Raw genomic sequence first — 22,176 nt, 5'->3', positions numbered from 1 at the left:
AGCTGGCAGCAACCTGGAAATGCAAAGCAAAGACTGCCAAAGATATTCAGTCATCCTGTGCCGAGGTTCTCCATTTTGATTCTACTTGGCAAAAGACTTGATCAGCTGCTTCCGAGACCTAAAACCACCTAGTACAAAGACCTGTATTCCTCTCTGTATCTGCACACCTTGAAAGCCAGCAGATAAAGAATGGTGCAAATCTCTTGCAGTGAATGAAGAGTTTCTATTTCTGGACAATTTGCACAGCTGTATTTAATCATCCGCTTTGCTAAGAGGGAAGCATAAGAGAAGAACAATGTATACAGCTTATTACATCTGCACTGACTGGGTCTGGTACAATGATAGGGAAAGGGTGAACAAATTCCTCCTTATACTAGGTACAAGGACTATAAGAATGGCAAGCTCATGCTTCCAAGACCCTCCCCTTATTAGGGAAACTAATGTCATTATATGAATAATAATATATATTGCCTCATATAGAGCAGATTTATTTACACTCAGTCCCGCTCCTACTGCAGTGTGAAGACAGATGCTACAGTGAGGCTGTTACCAGTTCCCCATGCACAGTGTTAATTAAATCATATCTAACAATACACAAGACCTCATGGAGCCCAATTCTAGGATCACCTTATGGTATACCCAGTATCATGAACTGAAGTCTTACAATATGGGCCAAATAATCCCAATATTCACAAATAATGCAGGCAAGTAATGTAATTTCTGAGATGCAGAATTAATTTCAAGTTTGCCATGGTCTGCATCCTACTCATTGATCTTTCCAGAGTGGCTACAAAAGGATCAAAGTACAAACTATGCCACTTTAGGTAATTAATTCACAGGGTCAGAGTCAATAGGTGTGGGTAATCACAGAGTCAGGATCAACTTCCTTTAACTGGTAATCAGTTCTATTTTTAAAAGGATAATTAATTTTCCAATTAATTCTTAGGGTAATCAGCTGTACAATTAATTCTTCAAGTATAGCAGCAGAGCTTGTGGAGGGCTGTTAAATGTCTTGATATGCTTGAAGGAGGAAGGAATTTTTGAGGTGGGAAAGCTCAGTTTGCAAAGAAGCAAGCCAACTGGTAATCAGACAGAACTAAAAATAGTGTTGATAGGAACTCAGAATAACAGTACAACATCCACACGTTCTTCTAATCAGACAGTGAATTTCAAATGAGGCCAGAAATGCACAGTGAAAATAGGTGAACTCGCAAGTGAGGCAGAAAAACGAACTGCTCCTCAGGGAAGGGGAGGATCTGACATCTAGTCAAAGCTCTGCCTCTCCATCGAGTAGAGGGTAACAATATCCACCTGGTGGTGTCCTAGTTCCCACTCAAGAATGTAGAATTCAACATCACACAATTACAAACATTTTGTCTGCACAAGCATTTCAACTTGCCACGTGATATTTCAGAGCCAATTTCAGGGGCCACAGGGTCATGTGGAGGGAAATGGGGGGGAACCCTGTTGCTCAAGTGGAAGTCTTTTGATAGGTTTATTGCTGATGAGGCTCGTTAGCAGTTGAAGTCCACAAGATGCAGATACCATAGACACACAGAGTATGTTTAACTATAGGCACCTTCTATTTTTTTACTTCAGCAGGGCATTTGAGCTATGGTAAATGAACTGTTGCTATCCTACCTTGTCCTTTAATTCCAAAAGGAGGTACAAAGTCCCGGATTCGTGCCCACTTTCTGAAGGAATCATCCAAAAACATTGGTGCTGGCTTTGAGAACCTGAAAAATATAATGAAGCAGAATCTTTTTTTAAAAGTGGGGAGGAACTCAATGAAGAGAAAAGGTTTTATTACCTAAGTGCAAATTGTAAAACTATGTGGCTCAGCAGCCAGCAATGATAGGGGGCAAATCAAACAGAGAAAAAGGAGTCAGGGAACCTGTGGCTCTTTTAATCTTAGGAATGCCCTTGCAAAGGATGCAAAAAGCTTTCCAGTATAAGCTATTCCAAATATGCAATTCGGAGTTCATGATGATAACATCCACATACCCAACCAGAAGCTACACAAAGAAAACCAATACAGTCGTACCTCGGAAGTCAAACGGAATCCATTCCAGAAGTCCGTTCAACTTCCAAAACGTTTGGAAACCAAGGTGCAGCTTCTGATTGGCTGCAGGAAGCTCCTGCAGCCAACTGGAAGCTGTGGAAGCCACATTGGACATTCAGGTTCCAAAGAAAGTTTGCAAACCAGAACACTCCCTTCTGGGTTTGTGGCGTTCGGGAGCCAAAACGCTTGACTCGCAAGGCTTTTGGGATCCAAGATACGACTGTAATCATACAGTTCAGAACATACAGTATTCCTATACACTATACCACAAGTTCTAGCAAAGCACCGCATAACAATCCTTCAAGCCTAATTTGGATACAAAAACTGAATATACAACATGCCATTCAGTTGACTTGAAAACTAAATCAAAAGAAAATTACTGCTTCTAAATCTAATACTCAGAACTGGTGTAGTGCAGAGGCTAAAACAGGTGAGCCACAAATCCTCCATTCAAATGTCACTTCTGTCATGAACTCACTACGTAGTCTTCAGCAAGTCACCCTTCTCAGCCTCCTAAGTGCATCATGTGGATATTAAACTTTAGAGTTGTTGTAAGGATTACAACAAGATAATGCATGAGTAGCAGTATACGAATCTCATTCAAAACAGAAGAGGCTGGTAGGAGACATACTTCACACAGTGTGGCTGGAAGATAAAAGGACTGGGGGAATTACCAAGTCCTGAAAATCATTAACAGTAGGCACTTGTCTTATCTCAGTGGAAGGCTTGTTCTATAGACTGGGCACCACAACACCATTTCATAGAATCATAGCATCATAGAGTTGGAAGAGACCACAAGGGCCATCAATTCCAACCCCCTGCCAAGCATTTCTTAGGAGATGGACCTCTGCAGGCTGAGGAACCACCAGGAGGGCATTGTTGGAATATTGTAGTGATCAGGCAGGATTATATGAGAGAAGGCATTCCCTCAAATAACCCTGCCCCATGCTGTTTAGGGCTTTATAGCTTAAACCTTAATCCTGGCCCAGGTGCATACTTTTATAAGTAGTGTTACATGCTCATAGTAAACTGTCTCAATTAACAATTAGCCACACTGCCAGCCATAAAGGCAACCCCAAATAAAGCACATTAAAGTAGTCCAAGCTTGTGGTTACCAATTTATGGTCACTGGGGCCAACTTACTTTGCACCAGAAGTGGCAACTCGTGTGTGTGTGTGTGTATCTGTATCTCCTCCCTCTCAGAGGGAGGAGAATGATAATGGGTTATGCTGCAGCAATGAATTTTTGCAAAGAAAAAGAAACAGTGAACTCAATCCTGACCTTTCCATTCCTCCTGCCATTTTCTCTTTCTTCTCTATGCTTACATTTACTCTCATTTTCACCAAGCAGCAATACCATATAAGTGTTTAATCTCCCCTCCCCTCAATCTCATAAACATGTCAATTCACAGGATTTAAAATTTCTGTCTCAAAGTGACACTTACTTACATACACAATGTATTTTGGTCTTTCTCTCAATTTTCTTCCCTCTCATGCATTTATAGGCATGGAGAGAACAATCAGACACATAATCTGTCCCCCACCCCCACCCCTAAATGGTTTGGTTTGAGTAATGTATGTGTATAGCAAACAGGAGATAGAAAATATTCAGAGGGGCTTTTGGGTGGGTGTAAAATCTATTTACTCTAATTTAGATGGAATAAATACTTACTTCCTTTCATATTTTGGGGTTCATTTTATTCAACAAGATACTGTGTTTCCTTCAGGAATCAGTCATCTGTGCACAATTAAACTTCTCCTTACACAGTCTCTAATTGTATCAGGCCAATGCTACACTATATATTTAAAGGATATTTAATACACATGGCTTCCCCAGCAAAGCAATGGCAAGAACATGGGAGAGGAAGAGCCCGGAAACACCAGCTTTTAAAATCTTTTTCATCTTTTGTCCTTTTCCAATTTCTGAGCAAATCCCCTGCATAACGTTTGATTTGGGATGCTCAAAATAAGTGCATAGGAGTGCAGTCAGAGGACAAGGAGATGGCCATGCTATGATGAAAAGACACGCAGGTTTGAAAATAGTGAAGAAGACAGTATTTCAGAAGTGTTTCTGTTTCTCCATCTTAAGTGCTGCAGCGGTATAAAATATGCACCTGTTTCAATTTTTCCTTATGCACAGTTGTGTTAATACAAGAAGAGCCCTGATGAATCAGATCAAATCTCTACCTCATCTAAGGTTACTGAGTTCATAATAGTTTGCTGTCATTATTTATTTTCCTAATTTATGGAGCCTAAAATTGCAACAATTAGTATGTGCAAATCTGCAACATCTTCATGGTTAAAAGGGAGTCCATTTACTTGTAAAGATTGGGAACCACTGGTCTAGAAGGTCATGGAAAAACTGCAGGGGAGGGAAATTGCTTCTTGTGCTCTTTCAAAAGTAAACAACAGCAGCAAATTCAATATCTGTGTACAAGCTAATAAACTATTAGACTCTGGAAAAACCTCCTGAGATGCCACTGACAAGATTTATTTTTCTTCTGAAAATTAATTAGTATATTTAATATAAGTTTTCAAAATCAATATATTGTTTCAGATACACAGTTTAATTCAAATAAAGCAGACACAAAATTCATAATACTGTATAAAAATGTAGCATACCAGACTAATAGAAGCAAAATATGTGCAGACAGGCCTATAAAGCTTACAAACAATGTGTATAATCTCCAAAATCAGTTTTCTAAAACACGCAGAGAGACAACTTATTTTCTTTGGCAACACAATGAGCTCCACCTAGTTCAGGCTCAACCACAACTACTAAATCCGGCACAAGAGGACAAGACTTAGAAATAAAATGGGCAGTAAGAATTTGACAAAACATAACAAGAATAATCAAGAGCACACTCACTTTCTCTTAAACAGATGTTACTTATATGAAGTGCTAATTTTAAGAAGAGCTGGTATACGGTATAAAAGAGTACTTAAATTTTTGTGACATTTATTTGTTTAATTAATAATTTATATCCCTCATCATAAAAAATCCTTTCAGATACACTCTTGTGGTTGTTAGTGATGATTTGTTTGTTTGTTTGAGAGCCAGATAGTCACTTTAGTCATCCTTTTCTAGGTTTCATTTGTCATCTTACACTGCCTGTTTCTCCAAGTATATTTTGGTAGCTTGCCCTAATCCTGGAGGGTGCCACATCAGACCTTCACCATTATCACAACTGTAGTCATACCATCAACTGGCTGTTCACACCACCGTAAGAACTAGATCTTGTTATCTGCTCACCCTTCATCCTTTTTAGTCTTCTGAATATTAAAGGGAAGAAGACGCCCATGAAAGCCAGCTGTCACACAGATGCCTGGATTCAAGGGCCAAAAAAACACACTGAAGTTTTAAACTGAAAACAAAACCAGAGCAGCACTTGTTTTTTTTGCTATGGAAACATGTCTCTATTTACAGAGGTCTTCATTTATGGATGCTCTAGAAAGCTGTTGGAAGTGACAATTTTAGGATATTTATAAAGAGAAACAACAACTCTGACTGAATTTAAATTTATATTGCTCACATGTTTTTAAACCAGTAGTGGAGAAAAATGGGGAACAGGGAATTGGTCTGATCAAGTCCAAGTAATGTACAGTGGTGCCTCGCAAGACGAAATTAATCCGTTCCGCGAGTCTCTTCGTCTAGCGGTTTTTTCGTCTTGCGAAGCAAGCCCATTGACGGATTAGCGGATTAGCGCTTTTAGCGGCTTAGCGGATCAGCTGATAAGCGACTTAGCGGCTTAGAAAAAGGGGGGGGGAGGGAAAAAAACCCGCAGGAACTCGCAAGACATTTTCGTCTTGCGAAGCAAGCCCATAGGGAAATTCGTTTTGCGAAGCGCCTCCAAAACGGAAAACCCTTTCGTCTAGCGGGTTTTCCGTCTTGCGAGGCGTTCGTCTTGCGGGGCACCACTGTATTGTGCATTTTGCCATATGAGGGATAATATGAGCTTTGGATAATATGAGCTGGCTTAGTTCCAAAGCTTGTTTTTTTGGAGATTAATGACTACTAGAGAGAAATGTCTTTCAGAGCCCAGTTTGACCCAAAATATATTTCTATTTTGACTTTCATGTGAGAGTCACTTCTCTCTGCCAAGTACAGCACCCAGGACCAGGGACAAGAACAGCTCTTGACCATTCAGAGTATTGGACACAGACACACATTAGCTTGCCGTTACAGCCTGGCTAAGTATTGTGAATGTCTTGGTAACAAACAAGAGAGCATGACAAGTTGCTGCCATGCAATACAAATATAATATAATGAAATCTTTCTAGGACACAGCTGGCTGCAAAATTAAGTCCTTTTGCCATTTTTCACAATGAATACAGACAAGTAGTCACATTTTAAGACACTTCTTATTATGTATTTTGGAACTTAATTTAGACAGAATCCGCCTTTCACATGACATTTTCAATGCAGTCACATTATCGTAGGTCTGCCTACAAATGAGAAGCAGAATACTAGGAACAGTTTGAAAGAAATTGGTATAAAGTCTAATCATTACCACTACGTTAGTGTCATTTTTTGTATTTAACATATTACTCTGAAAGCAGCTGGGCTGAATTACTATTTTTGGAGTGTAGTAGAGCTGATCCATAAACCTACTGGAGCACTCAAGGCTTCTAGTATGAGTGAGCCAAGGGGATGCAGTTTCAGGGTATTCTGAAACACAAAGAAGGTAAGCAAAATCTGAGGGAATTTACTGCTTACAATTTGCAAAAAGGAAGCATAAAGTAGTGAGTGAATTCTCAGTCTGTATAAATATGCACATGCTCTTTTGTCATAGGTATGCTGGTATGTCTTCCTTTCTCTCCCACCCCTGTCTCACACATAGTAACAGCAGCCAGACAGCCAAAGCTTCATGTTGATCAAATTTCCTTAGTACAAGCAAGCATGAAAGGAAGAGGAGGGAGGAAAGTCCATTGCTGGACACTGTTTACAATATTAGCTGGCATCAAACAGGTTCCGCAGGTAGCAGTCTTAACTGCAGTGATTATACTAAGAAAACAGAAGGCTGATGGTTGCATATTGGATGGGGAATTATGTCCGGCAGAAAGAAGAATGCAGTTTTCAGCATCACTATCCACAGATACAAGAAATAAACAACAATCAAATAGTAAGTGCCAGCGATATAATTCTTAGCAACTTAAACGCTGACAGAACCTGAATCAGAGCCAATATATTACTAGCTTTATTCAGGGCCAGAGGTAGACGTTATCTGAAACACATGGCCATGCTAATCCATGATTCTTTGTCTCTTGTTAACCTCTAGCTGAAGGAGATGCTTGAAGAGGCATCACATTTAGTATTTCACTCACCACTTACATTTAGCAGTCAATGAAGTGGTAAATGAAATGGAACAGGGACTGAGAAATGCTGGTCACGATGGCATTACATCACACATCTGCTTCAGCTAGATGTCACCACGAGACAAGGGAAAGAGACACGGATCGGTGATGGCCATCAAATTTAAATAATTTCCTAGTTTAGCTCTTACTGTGAAAATAAAAATAAAAATAAACCACTACTTCATGTGGCTGTATTCTTCACTATGCAAACCTTTTCCTGTTCTCTCCCTGCTGCAGTAACCATGTGCGGTTTTTCAAAACTGCTCTAAAAATAAGTTATAATCATTGCCACTAAGGCTAAAATAAATTCTGATTTTTGTAGAAGAGTATTATCAGGTCCACAAAACTCTAAAAATTGCTTAAGGATCTAATAAGGTTGATACCAGGTCTACTTTGCATATTGTAGTTAAACCATAGTGCTATGTGAATAGAAGCAAACCTAGGTTTACATGCTCCCACATCTTTCTATGGAACAGCTGCAAGGAGGAGATCAGAAGCATCTGCTTGTTAATAAAGTACTAACCAGATTTCATCATTACATCCAAACTGGGTAAGGTACTTTACAGTTTGTAGATTACAATTTATTAATACAAGCCAAACTTAAGTCTCACTAGCAGAGAACTGGAAAGCAGTCAAAGGCCTTGGTTCAGATATAATACTAGACTTGCATAGAATGACATATGCAAGTCGAGGGGTCATGTGTTCCCTCCTACTCTGGTGTTAATAGTTAAGTCCAAACACAAAGCTGAAGTTAACCTATGCTCTGGGAGAAGAAATATCATGGTGTTTTATGTAGGCTTACACAAAATGTAAATGCTAGTCTTATACAATATATGCAAATGTTTTCTGAGGTCCCAGGCCCTGCTTTGACCACAGGCAGGGGTGCAATATACCTGCTGCACCCCCATATCTTGAGCCATTCATTGTACCACTCCAAGACATAGGCACTATTAATCTAACGTTTTAAGTGACAAGCACTTGAAAAACTAGCCCTGCCTCTGTTCAGATGGTACTGCCATCTTATCACCACCAAGTCCTGTCACAAACCATGCACATCTAAACTGTTTTGGGAATCAAAGCAGAATAATTCATTTGGTTCATTTGGTTTGTTTCTCTGTAAACTCAATTTCATGTCGCTGGGGAAGGGGAGCATGTGTCTCAGTTCAAGTACTTCAAAGGCAGTCCTGTCACCCGTTTTAAGTGCATTTTGTACACTATGTACTAGAGCTCCTCCCCAAAAAGCCATTACTTGGAAAGTGCAAAGCCTATATTAATTACTTCTATGGCAATCTAGGCAGGAAACTATTCCAGATAGCACTCTTCTATTACACTTAACAGGAATTCCACTTGCAATGCATTAAACAAAGTCCAGTGTTGTTTCACAACAGGCCTTTCCATCTTTAAACCTAATGTCAGAATTTCCTAGAAACAACAGTTCCCGACTCTGTCCACAACATGAAGAAAATGCCAAAAATAACTACTCTTTTCTAAACAGTCTTCTCAACCTACGCCACGCACAGGACTTGTGAGACACAGGGCTGCCCATGTATTTTTCTGCCTGTTCCACTGCTTTCTGACTCTGAAATTATCAGCAAACCAACATGTTCTATAATCATACTGATTTACATAAATGCTGTTTAATATAAACACCCCTCCTGAGATCCTGAGGGGACAAATTTTTAAAAGAAAAATTATATAAACAGATATTTTACCAAATCAAGAGTAAGCTTGTAAAACCTCTTTATAAGAACAGCTTTTAGAAATAATACATGTGAGATGGATACACGAGAAACTGCCATGTTGGAAGAGAGGCAAAAGGCTCTGAAACAAACCCTTAAGCACAGTTTCGGTTTCCCCTAAATGGATCAGAGATAGGCTGGGGATTTAGAAAGCTAGCTGTGAGGAGTATGCCAAATGCTTTTGCAAATATGCAAAATTAAAAAGAAATAACAGCTTTTAAAAAGTGTAGCTGCACTCTCTGAGCATTAAATATAGGGAAGCATAAATTTAGCCTTCTGCATAGACATTGGTAGGAGAAAGGAGGCTTTCTGAATAATGGAGAATCTAGTGCAGGCTTTCACCATGTATTGGTTGTAAACAAAATACAATGGTACCTCTGGTTACGTACTGAATTCGTTCCGGAGGTCCGTTCTTAACCTGAAACTGTTCTTAACCTGAAGCACCACTTTAGCTAATGAGGCCTCCCACTGCTGCCGCCACATGATTTCTGTTCTCATCCTGAAGCAAAGTTCTTAACCCAAGGTACTATTTCTGGGTTAGCGGAGTCTGTAACCTAAAGCGTATGTAACCCGAGGTACCACTGTATGGGCACATCCACAGCCTCCTGCAGGATACCTTCTCCTTCATTAAGCACAGCCTGTGAAAGACAAGGTGGCTAAGGGAAATGGGTTGTTGTACAATGTGGCTACAATGTGCATACTAAAGCTGCAGTTCAACAACTTTCGCAATGCTGCAGGCAATTCCCAGGATATACCTCTTGGCTCACACACAGCTTCCTGCACTGTCTCCAATTCAAGCCAGCAAAAAGAAGTAGCTGCAGCATGCATCTTGAGAAGAGTGTTCCAGGATTCCATTCAATGTTGCAGAGGCTGGTGAAGGGCAAGTATTGGCTCATGTAATTCAACCATTTCTCACTGCCACCCTAGTGATTTTCTATTGGTTATCTCATCCGGAGCTTGTGGAAAGGGGATTAAGATCAACCCATTCAGTACATAGCTTTCTCAGCAGATGGTGGAGAAAAGAATCTCAATAGCATGTTGCAGGAAGAAGAAAAGCCCTGTTCTCTTGGCAAGTTTTCCCCATATTTGTTCTCAAGAAAGCAAATGTATTGATTCAACATTTTGCAAATGAAACTGTTCCTTCTCAGAATGGCTGGAACACAGCTTAATCCTAATCATTCTTATTTGTATAAAGCTCAGCTCTTCTCCTTGAACCTGAACAACTACTTTATAAAGCTTAAGTCTAGCACACACTTAACAGTCAGAAAGAACTGATCCAATAAAAAATTACAGCTCGCTCCATTATTTTGTGCTTCAGAAGCAAGAGCCAAAAATCTTATGCCCATATTTATTTTGGGGATGCTCACTTGATTAGGTACTAACATATACTGGTTGGGGGAGAGGGAGAAATGGCTTCAATTAGAAGTGCATACAAATATACATATTTTTTCTATTACCCTTGCTGGTACCTTTCCCGGGAAAATCAGAGGCTCACTATGTCAGGTTCCTATTGGAAGACCGGACAAACGCTAGAACATGAGTGGTGGCAAAGTTTTTATCGGTGGTTGCCAAAGCCAATGATCCCTATCTTTTGAACAAAATGCTTGTTTAACCTGGAGGTAGGCTATATGAATTGTGCATTGCTTTGTAACAATTGGTGGGGTCTCTGGACCGTAATACAGCTTGATTTGATTTGATATTTTTTCTATGAGGCTCTTGCAGAAGTGCACTTACTATATCTGTGGCATATATGTACAATCCTCTCTCCCAGAATGAGGTAAGTGAAACTGTTCCCTCCTACCACACTGTAAGGAGCAGAAGCTAGATTTGATTGGTTGGCCCTTGAGTTGATCATGAAACTACCACCCCTCTTTTCAGAATTGCTTTCCAAGAGTTTAAACATGTTAAGACTACTTCTTTAAGGAGTGCCACGTACTTGTTCACATGAAGATGCAAAAGGACTTGAGAGTAAGAGAAAAAACAAGCAAGCATCCCACCTGACCTGAAGCATGGGAGAAAGAGGTAAAAAGAGACAATCTGCATTCAATCTGGAGGTTGTACATGTATTGCTTAAGGACCGAAGGCAGGGAATTGTGGTAGGCACAGACTCTAGGGAAACCCTCATCACAGCAGGAAGACTCTCTGCTTGCAGGTAGATCTGCATGACGCCTACAGTAAGTGAAATGCTTGAAATACATTGCTTAGAAGGATTGATGGAACCAATCTTCCACAACACTAGCATGACTCAAATATGCAGCAGGCACCATCTGATTCTAAGCAACCTAAAGCATTGTAGCCAACAAATACCAAATATTCCACATCAGTTTTGTTTCTCAGTTGCTGTTTGCAGTAAAACACATGGCCCTCACTTTGTAAGAAAGCATCATAGTTTTCACTTGTGCTCACCAAGCCAAAAACTTCCACTCTGCTTTGCTGGGTCAGTAATTACTCTCAAGAATCCATCACTTTGTGGTATTTTTACATGGAAATACATAATTTTGCCACCTCTTTGGCTTGTACGGAAAAGCAGAAGGAAAGAGAAGAATGAAAAACCATGTATGGAATATGTTATCTGTATGAGACTTACAAAGAACTTCTCTCTCTCATGATTTTCTTGCCTTCTTGGACATAACTGTACTACATCCCAGTTCCTACAGAAAGCTACCACTAGGGCTGTAGTAAAAATTCAGTTGGGCTTGACTTTAAATTGAATTAAATTAAAATTTCAATTCTTAACTGAGATTTGACAGAAAATATATCAAAATGCTTAGTCAACTTACTAAAATCCTGGAAGCCACAAAGAAGGCAGTATGGAAATAATACCTTTAAGTGCCAGATTTAAAATGCGGTTCTTGCAAAATTAAAGGCTTTTGCCTCCAGTCAGCTGTAAAGCAGTGAGATTATAATACCTTCTGGCAACTTAGAAAGTTGTACACATGCAAGCCTCTTAAGCAGAAGGTATGGTTTTTAGAAATGTATTATAGCCACTTGGCAACTGGAGCAAAATAATACAGTAATGCTTTTAGTTTCAGATCCACACCCCCCCAAAAAAATTTCCCATAGCTCACTATAAAGTACCCCTTTTTAAAAAAATAATAATAATCTTGCTATATGCAAGCAGCTAGTTTGAAAACTAAATTTGACAATAAACAGATCACCAGTGAATAGTGACAGTATTTCTGACACATGTTTTTAGGTACAGTATCACACTTACATTTCAATATGAGTGTCCCTTATTAATGGTGCTGCAAGCTGCTTATAAAGTACTCAGACTCTAAATGGGTCATTAACAATGTATGCATGTGCAGGAAGGTACTGACAGCTGTAACAATGGTACTTGCAGGCAGACCACTACTTATTTAATAAGTCCAGTGCCGAGGGCCTTCTGGCCATTCACTCACTGCGAGAAGCGAAGTTACAGGGAACCAGGCAGAGGGCCTTCTCGGTAGTGGCGCCTGCCCTGTGGAATGCCCTCCCATCAGATGTCAAAGAAATAAACAACTACAGTATCAAACTTTTAGAAGACATCTAAAGGCAGCCCTGTTTAGGGTAATGAATCATTGTATTTTAATATTCTGCTGTAAGCCACTCAGATGGCTTATACCTCAGCCAGATGGGCAGGTATAAATAATAAAATCATCATCATCATCAACATTATTATATCCCACTTTTTGCCATCAGTTTTTTGCATTGCCCTCTTCAGCTTATGTTTCTGCTATAGCTCTTCCCTCCACAACATATTATCACTATCCTTGCCCCGCCGTTTCCTAATCAGTTAAAGAAAACCTACATCATCATTTTCTCAGTTTTTTTTTTAGGACCGCAGGTGGTGGGACTGGTTCACCTCCCATCCCATACCTTAAAGTGGTCATCCTATAAACCTAGTTGCTTTAACCAGTCAGCTATTGGCAACCCAAGCTGATTCTCACTCTCTCACGCTTTTGTATGGATGTGGAAAGTGCATTGATATTACTTTTCTTTTCTAAAAATGTTTCAACTGGCCTCTTCATAATTTAAATCACTCTTCAAGCAAAAACCAGTCCTACAACATTGCAGGCCAAAAGTTGACACTTCCAGAAGCTTTGCAGCAAAAATAAGGAGAGTACAATGGAAATACTTAGGGAACATTGAGCTACTGCTAGCCCCTCGCGGGAAGCTTTAAAAGATTCTTTATTGTGCAGCTGAAATAACCAAAAAGATGTCAGCTGATCTGAACGTAAAGCTCATATTAAAAAGAGATGTATCAGAAGTTGTAATGATTCAATTGCAATTGATAGCTTTAAAAGATTCCAAATGCCTTATATAATTAATCCCATGGAACATTTTAAGGGAGTCATTGGAAATCTTTTCCAAAAATGCCTGTCCAGCAGACATTTTCCATAGTATCAAAGCAAGGGAGGGTTAAAAGAGGGGGAAGAGAGAGAGAGTAATAAAACATCTGATAACACTGGCCATCTTTCTTATTGGAACTGAAAGACATTGTTCCCATGAGGCTTTGAAAGAGAGATTGGTCACTAGCAATGCAAAGTACTTCCAGCAGGTTTTCTTAGTGCTTGTTGGCTAAAAACAAGCATTCACCTAGCACACCAGGAAGCATCTGGGTTTGTTTATAGATCTTTATAACGCCCTACTTCAGCTTAAATTTCCCCTTAAAGCATTTTTAATGAATCCAAGTGGCATTTAGCATCAGCTCACATTAATGATCTAGAACTTCTCAGTAATTTCCAGTGAATATTTAAATTTAAGCAACAATTACTATAAAATTATTCAGTAGTAAGCATCCAGAAAGGTGACAGTAGCAGTTTTGCAGAAAACTGAGGAAGCATTAGTGTATTTCATATTTCTGGTAATAAATGTCAAAATTACAACAAAAAAGCAGAAAACCTCAAATATTTTAGATTCTTAATATGCACACAAGATCACAAATGAGCTTATAAATTCAATTAAATGCCATATTTTTATTTATCATCATCATCACTATTGTTATTTTTTAAATTGATACACTGTTCCTCATCAAGAGACGAAAGGGTGGTTTACAACATCAAACACAAAATTCATTTGCAACAAATAAAAAAATGCTTCCAAGATGTCAAGTGCACCTCTCCACTAAAGCATGAGAGCTCATGTTGTAGTTGCAGCCGTCAGAGCACGCCAGGCAGACAGTGGTGCACTATGGTTGCTGCTACTGCTTTGTTTGTTGTTCCATTTCTCTCATGAGAAAGAAACAGAGTGAAAGGACAATAAGGATGTAGGGAAACCATAATAATTGTTCTGATTTCAGTAGAATTCAGTGGTTGCTACTGAGTATTCCTCTTTGGGGGTGGGGGGAACCACATAAGGTAGCAGCTAGCAAAAGGAGAAGGCTAGGTAACCACTGCCATAGTGTTTGTTTTAAAGGAACCTGTTTGCTAATGCTCTGATGCAGCAGGAAGAGAAGCTGAAAGATGTTTGGAACCTAAAGTCCAAACGGCAATGGAACAGTAGTAGAAACAGCTATAAACCCCATATAATTGCTGTCACAGGAACGGCATCATTGATGACATTTGCCTCTATATATTAAGGTTTAGACTTGATAACAAATGACATAAAGATACACACTCGTGTGATTTTATCCTGAGAGAGAAGTAACAAAAACCTCTCTGGCCAAATCTGTTATTAGTACTGGGAAGTTTCATCTGCTATGGTTCACTTCACATTACTTCTCAGCAACTGAAAAACTTCTGATCATGTACATAAAAGATTACCTAACCCACAAAGACTTTCTCTAAATCCATGCACAGATACCAGAAAACACAGAAATGGGAGTGGAAATGCAACAATAAAGACCTGGAACCATTCAGGTTTTGTGTGTTAATTTGGAGAATCTATTTCACATTTCTTCTGGGATCCAAGACAGTTTCAATATACAGTGGTGCCCCGCAAGACAAATGCCTCGCAAGACAAATGCCTCGCAAGACGGAAAACCCGCTAGACGAAAGGATTTTCCGTTTTTCGAAGCGCTTCGCAAGACGAATTTCCCTATGGGCTTGCTTCGCAAGACGAAAACGTCTTGCGAGTCTTGCGAGTTTTTTCCCTTCCCCCCCTTTTTCTAAGCCGCTAAGCCGCTAATAGCCGCTAAGACGCTAATAGTCGCTTAGCCGCTAATAGCCGCTAATAGCGCTAATCCGCTAATAGAGATGCTTCGCAAGATGAAAAAACCGCTAGACAAAGAGACTCACGGAATGGATTATTTTCGTCTTGCGAGGCACCACTGTAAGGTTATTAAGGGTATTATCATGTTTGAGGACACAGCTAAGTTTCATCTTAAAGGCTAGTTACATTTTTCTTCACACTCTAGAAAGCCTTCAGCTTTTAGACCTAGTCATGAAACACCTAACCAAAACAGTCTTGGACAAATGACCCCTGTAGATCTAAATTCTCTTTCCCAACTACTATTAAATCAATTAAGTTGTGGTTATTCAGAAGTATGATGCAGTGTGTGTAACTCACACCTCTGGGCTTCATTCTCATCCCTGAAGTTTCAGAAGTCTGCCCAGCAACTTCATCCCGTTTCACAGGGATAGCCAATGTGCTGTCCTCCAGATGCTGTTGGACTACAACTCCCAACATCCCTGATCATCAGGCATGCTTGAAGTGTAGTCTAACATCTAGAGGGTGCCACATGGGCTATCCCTGCTTTAGATATTTCCAAGTGACTTTAAGAACACAACAGAGTTTGCTTATGCTCATTGTGTGTATGTATGTTTGTGTGTGTCATACATATCTGCTCCCCCGAGCAATTCTCCTAGAGTTTCTACTGGAAACACACCTCCCTATTCCAAGACAATTTATTTTAAACTCTTCAGCTTCTAGTCATGTTCCAGACTCCTCTCTCTCTCTCTCTCTCTCTCTCAATTCTTCAGTGCCATGAATGCTTTCAGCACCATCATTAACCCCAACATTCCAAATAAATGTAACAGACAGGAGTGGTGTGCCAGCAGTTCCATCTCCTGACCTTGTTGCATTCCAGCAGTTTTAAGTAAGCTAAATAGTGGGAATTGCTTAAATCATATTTCCCACTGTGACAGCTTTAAAATTCTATTTCAAGCACCCAGAGTCAGCCTTAGGCAGTTTTGTCACCCAGGAGGAATATTAAAATGCTGGTGCCACCCTTATGCGGTCTTGCCACTCTTCTGCAGACCTTCTTCTGCTACCCATTGCCTGGCCCCACAGCTTGATGACTGACCCTTAAAGGGCCTCTTAAATCTCTTCTAGAACTAAGAAAGCCCTCTCTGTGCTATGGTCCTCTGTTCCACTCCGTGATTCTAAGATGATTCCCCTTCAGAACTAACTTTCCCCAGAAAAGAACATATTCCAGAACTACAAGTGAAAGAGACAGCTCTCCATGAACTAACAGTGTTTGAACTTACTGCCAGGTTCACTGTGAGAAAGGGGAAAGCACATTATCAAAGACACAGCTGAAGGCATGCAACTCCTCTTCCCACTGCCCTCCTCTCTTGAGTCTGGATGTTCAGGTCTAACACAAGGACCTCAGTGCTGGATTTACGTATAAGCTAAACAAGCTATAGCTTAGGGTCCCACTCTCTTGGGCCCCCCCAAAAAAAATTAAAGGAAAAAAACCTGTATGTACATTTCCAAAATATAAGATAAATGAAATAAAATAAAACCTACATACAGCAAGTGTTTTGTGTTGTTTAGGCTCCTATGATGTCCGTCTGCTAGCCTGCTCCCTAAAATATCACTGGTTTGCTCATTTCTATATATAGGGTGCCTACATTCTGCATGGACTGGTTGCATGGCAAAATGTAGCAAAGGACAGCTGGACATATAAAGGGCCCCATTACCTTCAATAGCTTAGGGCTTCATCAAACCTGAATCCAGCTCTGAACAGGGCGGAGCCCCAATGTGCTGCTGTTCAACAGAAGCATGAGTGGGAGAGGAGCAAAGCACCAGTGATTTCAGTAGTGTGAAACAGCATACTGTATGATCACCTTTAAACTATGTTTGATCATTTAACTATGGTTTAAAATAATGTGGACCATAATGAAGAAGCTCAAAGATCTCTCCAAAATGGATGAATGGAAAACACAGTTCAATGTATGTGTAAAGTGATGCAAACTGGGGCAAGAAATCCTAACCACATATAAACTGATGGGGTCTGAGCTTGTGGTGATTGTCTAGGAAAGGATTCCTGGGGTCTTGGTAGATTGCTCAATGAACCACAGACCCCGTGTGCAGCAGGTGCTGAGGATGGGGGGGGGCGGCGGCAGGAGGAATTGCCAAAACTTTAATGCTTTTCTAGATATCTATGGTGGGACACCACTTGGAATACTGTATGCAGTTCCGGTCAGAAGGAAAGGCAACCTAAATGATCAGGGGACTAAGCAACTCCTCTATGAGGAAAGATGAGTGTGGGAGATACAACAGAGGTTTATAATGATGCATGGTGTGGAGAAATGTAGGTTTTTCTACTTCTGTTGTAGTTACTGGAACTTGGGATCATCTATTGAACCTGAATGGTGGGAGATTCAGGGCAGACAAAAAGAAGTATTTCTTCATACAGCACATAGTTAATCTATGGAATTCACCACAAAATGTGATCCTAGCTATGTTTATTCAAAAGCAAGTCCCACTGAATTTAATTTAGATTACAATTGTAGCCTTAAGTGGCTTTAAAGAAGACTCAATAAATTTACAGAAGATGAAGCTACTTATCAGTGGCTATTAATCATGATGGCTATATGCTACCTACAGAATCAGAATGCCTCTGAATACAAATCACTGTCTTCAAAGACAGCCTCACATATAACACATTGCAGAAGAATATTGTAGCCTATGGTGCAGAAAGCAGCTGACAGACCACAGAGAATTAAAAAGAACACACTTCCCTCGTCTCTTTGCTGACAGACGTCATCATACAGGGTGACAAAGTTACTAATATTTACTCAGTTTTACTAGGACTAGACTATTTAAAAATAAAGCTAGAGTAATTCAGAACACCACCAACAATAATAAAAACTGGCCAATAAACTTCTTCTAGTCCAGCCACAACCCAAATATTAGTAATTTTATCTTTCTGAAGGGGCTGGGAAATGACAAGCTGTCATTCTACCAAAGTACCCTGGGATGGAAATTCAAGGAAGTGCTTGTTTTCCACAACAGAACTGTCAGTATCCACAATGTTGTACTTGACAAATAGTAGTATCTTCTCTCTCAGTCACTCTGTAAAGACATCTCCCACCACTCTAAACCTGTAAGAACAGGCCAAGGTTTACCAAATGTAAAATAGATGTACTCTTAATCTGCAGCTTTTAAAAGAGCATACATTTTACAGAAAAATAAGGAATTCAGGCAATTACAAATGACAGTTGATCACATGGCTGAATCCTCTCCATCTGCAGTCAGCGTGGGAACCAGTGTTGGTAAGGAAACTGCAGCAGATAATGTCCAGCAGCTGTCAACAGGCTGGCACGCAAGCAAGTCCTGAACATAGAAGGGGAGGGGGTTGGCAGCTGTGGAGCCAGTCTAAGGCTCCAGGGTGCCAAAGCAGCATCTGTTAACTGAGCAGTGACTTAGTTCAATGGTGTATGCTGAAGGGCCTTGTTCAGGCACTTCATTTATCCATCTCCTGCTTGTATTTTCTAGTACAAAAATATGATACATAGAAAGTTTGGGAAGTAAGAGAGGCTTAACCTTCATTTCCTAGTAAAACCTGTTATTAATATTATTATTATGTGCCCAAATTCTCCCTGATTAATTCCAAGTGATAAATTGATACTAGGTGAAAGAGCTTGTGAATGAATGCACTACAGCTGCAGTGGGCAATAAATGATATCTGGTCCACTGAGGCTTTTCTTCTAGAAAAGCTTCCCCCACCTCCTTCTCCCTGAAATGACCTACTCATGGGTGAGTCACGACGCAGCAATGCAGGTCTACACAGGATGGTAGAGAAGCCTTAGCAGAACAGATGTGGCCTCCAGCCCTGAGATTGTTTATCCTTGCACAAGAGATATGTGCATCTGCACACACCTCCATCTGGTATCCACATAACAGAAACAATATTGGTTTCTTTAATCTGTCCACAAAAGACTTTATTCTGTACAAAAAGTTCTGAACAATTTGGCACAGTTGCTTCACTGACCTCTAATATTGTAGAAAGCTATTGCTGTTTACGTTGAGCCCTTCAGTTCTACTAGAGTTGAGGTGGGAAAAAGAACTAACAGTTTTTTTAATCTATTTACTTTATGAGTCACTTTTCTGCTTCACAACAGCTGCAAAGCACCCGGGATCTACCTTTATATAGCTCAGCATCTTCCAATTCTAACAGAAGCAACTTCTGAGACACATAAACAAGCTTACACCAAAATTCCATCTCATAAGGAGGAACTGTTTCTTCTAAAGAGGACATCAGTTTAAAATAGCCCAGGGTGCTGCACGCCAAGGCTGAGGCATGTAGCAGAACAGCACTAGGATGGCAGAAGGAATAGAAGACCTTGGGAGTTGGAAGAAGGAACACTAGAATAGCAAAGGTGGGCATTTGTGATTCAGATGCATTGGCAAACTTATAAGAATGGAGTACAAAGCTAACACATTTGACAGGCAGTAAAGTGCATATTAAAATATTGCCTGAGAACAGAACCCGAGTTTTGATGAGGAACAGGTGAACAATAAAAGCAGCAGTGATGAACCTTTACTGTTACTGCCAGTACTATATCTGGGTATCAGGCTTAGCTCAAGATGCTCTGCAAAGATCCTACTAGGTTTCATTCCAACTCGCCTGAGAATCGTCAGCAGTTCCAAAATCCTCTCTTTGGCCCAGTTCAGACATCAGACTATGATTCAACAAGCAAGTTGCTGGTACCCAGGTCCTGCAGGTTTATCTCTCCTGAGCCTGATGCCATATGACATCACGTGATGGTTAGGTGTGGGTGGTTTAAGCCTAGATGCGGCAAGCTTAATTAGGCTCTACAGCTGAAGTAAAGCTAAGATGCCTAGGGTTGCAACAAATGAAGAAGCTCTTTCAAAGAGGAAATTATCCTCCACAAAAATGACAAGACACATGCAGTAAGCAATTTTCAAGGATATTAAAGAGATGGTGTTTGCTGAAACATAACCCGGTGAGACCCCCAAACATTCTTCCTACCCCACCAGCCACCCAGCACCTTCTAATAGACAACATATATGGGGATTTTATTCTACTGGACATCTGACAGGATACTCATGTAGCCATGTTATTATATTATATGCTCCTGACCAAGATTATTATTGTGAATTACTTCAAAATGGAAGTTTCTGTGTTACAATCATAAAACATTTATCTCAACATGGAGGTTTTCTGTGCAGTATTCATTTTTCATCTTGAGAGAAACATGAAAAGGATGTCCTTTCTTTTGATGTGGAACCCAGGAATACTCAGAAGACACAGCTCTGACCTTTACAAAAACAATTATTATTCTCTCTCATTCTTTTTCAGCACACACAAAGATACATAGTGTGTTTCTTCAGGGAGAGATAATCTTCTCACTGACACATTGAGATGGCAACCAAGATAGGACACTATAACCTTAGAGTAACAACAGTTTGAATGTTCCACAAATATTTTTAGTTCCTGCAAATACCCATTAAAATCCTAGCTTAATGGAGTTTCACTTGTAGTTCAGTGCACAAGGCAAATATAAAGAATTAAAATGAGTGATTATGGGGTAAAAGCTCTTTCTCTTCCCCATGACAATATTCCTATTGCCGAATAAAGTGAGTCATGGCAGACTGCTTATGTTCTTATAAAGAAACAAATACAAGAAAAGTGACATCACAACATTCCATAATTAATATTGAAAAGAAATTTCTCTTTCAAAAGTTTATCATCATAGGAATATAAAAACAGCCTGCTGAATCAGGCCAATGGCCCATCTAGCGCAAATGCAGTCACACCACTGATCTGCATAACAGCTTAATGTTTTTGGCTAATTGTGTATGATGGTGTCCTGGATAGGGGTGGAAGGCAGGGTTGAGTCTGAGGTGAAATGGGACACGCTGCCCCTGTGAAAACATCACTTACCTAGGTTGTGTGGTGGCAGCGGAGACTTCTGGCAAGATCATGAGAGATCTTGTTGGAAGCTGGTGCCAATGACAGTGTCCTTTCCCCACCAGTGGTGGAGATGGCAAGATGGTTGGGGTGCCCACAGAGATGCTGCCTCAGGGGTGTCTGCTGAGTGCCAGCCCTAAGTGAGTCTAAGGCTGGGCAGAAGATCTGAAATCCAGGTGTATATGAATCAGGCAGGTCATCTTCACTGGACCCAAACAGCCAATAGGAACAAGTCTCTTACCAGTGTTCTATGTTCCTTGCTACTACCCCTTCTGGACAATGTTTCCTCAAGGAGCTCTGAGAGCCCAGTGTAAGACTAGGGATAGTTCTCACTCCATACTACTCTATGTGAGAGGATTTTACCTTTACCTTTTCTTCAGGAATGGAGCCGAATCCTGCAGGTGCCATCGCACATTACTGGTCTGGAAGCCTTCCTCTATGCTCAGCATGCCAACTGCCACTTCCCTTGCTGCCTGACTTCTCATGCTCTCTCTCTCTTCTTTCTTTCTTTTTAAAAAAGACACTTTGCATCTATATGAAAAAGTAACTGCCAAGCTAAATAGAATCTTTGCAGTATACATAGGTTTACAGAATATTTGTATAAACGTGTACACAAGCCTCAACTGTGTATATGGAAAAGTCCTCATCAATAAACAATATTGTGAATTAACATAGGTATAGACTGTTTCAGTTTACTCAATCCTGTTGCATAATTTACTTCTAATATTTTATTGCATCAGTTACTTCTTGTTTCCAACATTCAGATTTCCTACGATTGTTCATTTTTCTATGGTTATATCTTTTATTTTAAAACATCAGTTTATTTCCCTCTTGAGGCACATCTTAGGTACATAAGGTGAAACACACAATTTTCTTCCACAGAGGAACACATGTGAAAAATGTTAAATCCGAATGCAAGAAGTATGAGTATTTTGC

The 22,176-nt window shown here is 40.1% G+C and overlaps 1 protein-coding gene across 10 annotated transcripts in view; it reads right to left on the bottom strand.

Annotated features, from left to right (window-relative positions):
* The window catches only part of ST3GAL3 (ST3 beta-galactoside alpha-2,3-sialyltransferase 3), a 185,931-nt gene that overhangs the window by 74,194 nt on the left and 89,561 nt on the right, over positions 1-22,176 (bottom strand). For all 10 annotated transcript variants that reach the window (XR_014157370.1, XM_081865550.1, XM_081865551.1 and 7 more), the window contains one exon: positions 1,642-1,736. Coding sequence is in view for 9 of the 10 variants with exons in the window: in XM_081865550.1 (XP_081721676.1) it covers positions 1,642-1,736 (95 nt within the window). In the remaining variant the exon portion in view is untranslated. The remainder of the gene's footprint in view (positions 1-1,641; positions 1,737-22,176) is intronic.

Source organism: Podarcis erhardii, assembly GCF_964252035.2.
Source record: "Podarcis erhardii genome assembly, chromosome: 6".
NCBI lineage: Eukaryota > Metazoa > Chordata > Lepidosauria > Squamata > Lacertidae > Podarcis > Podarcis erhardii.
The sequence above is the reverse complement of the archived record's forward strand: the minus strand, read 5'-3'. Positions and strand labels throughout refer to the sequence as shown.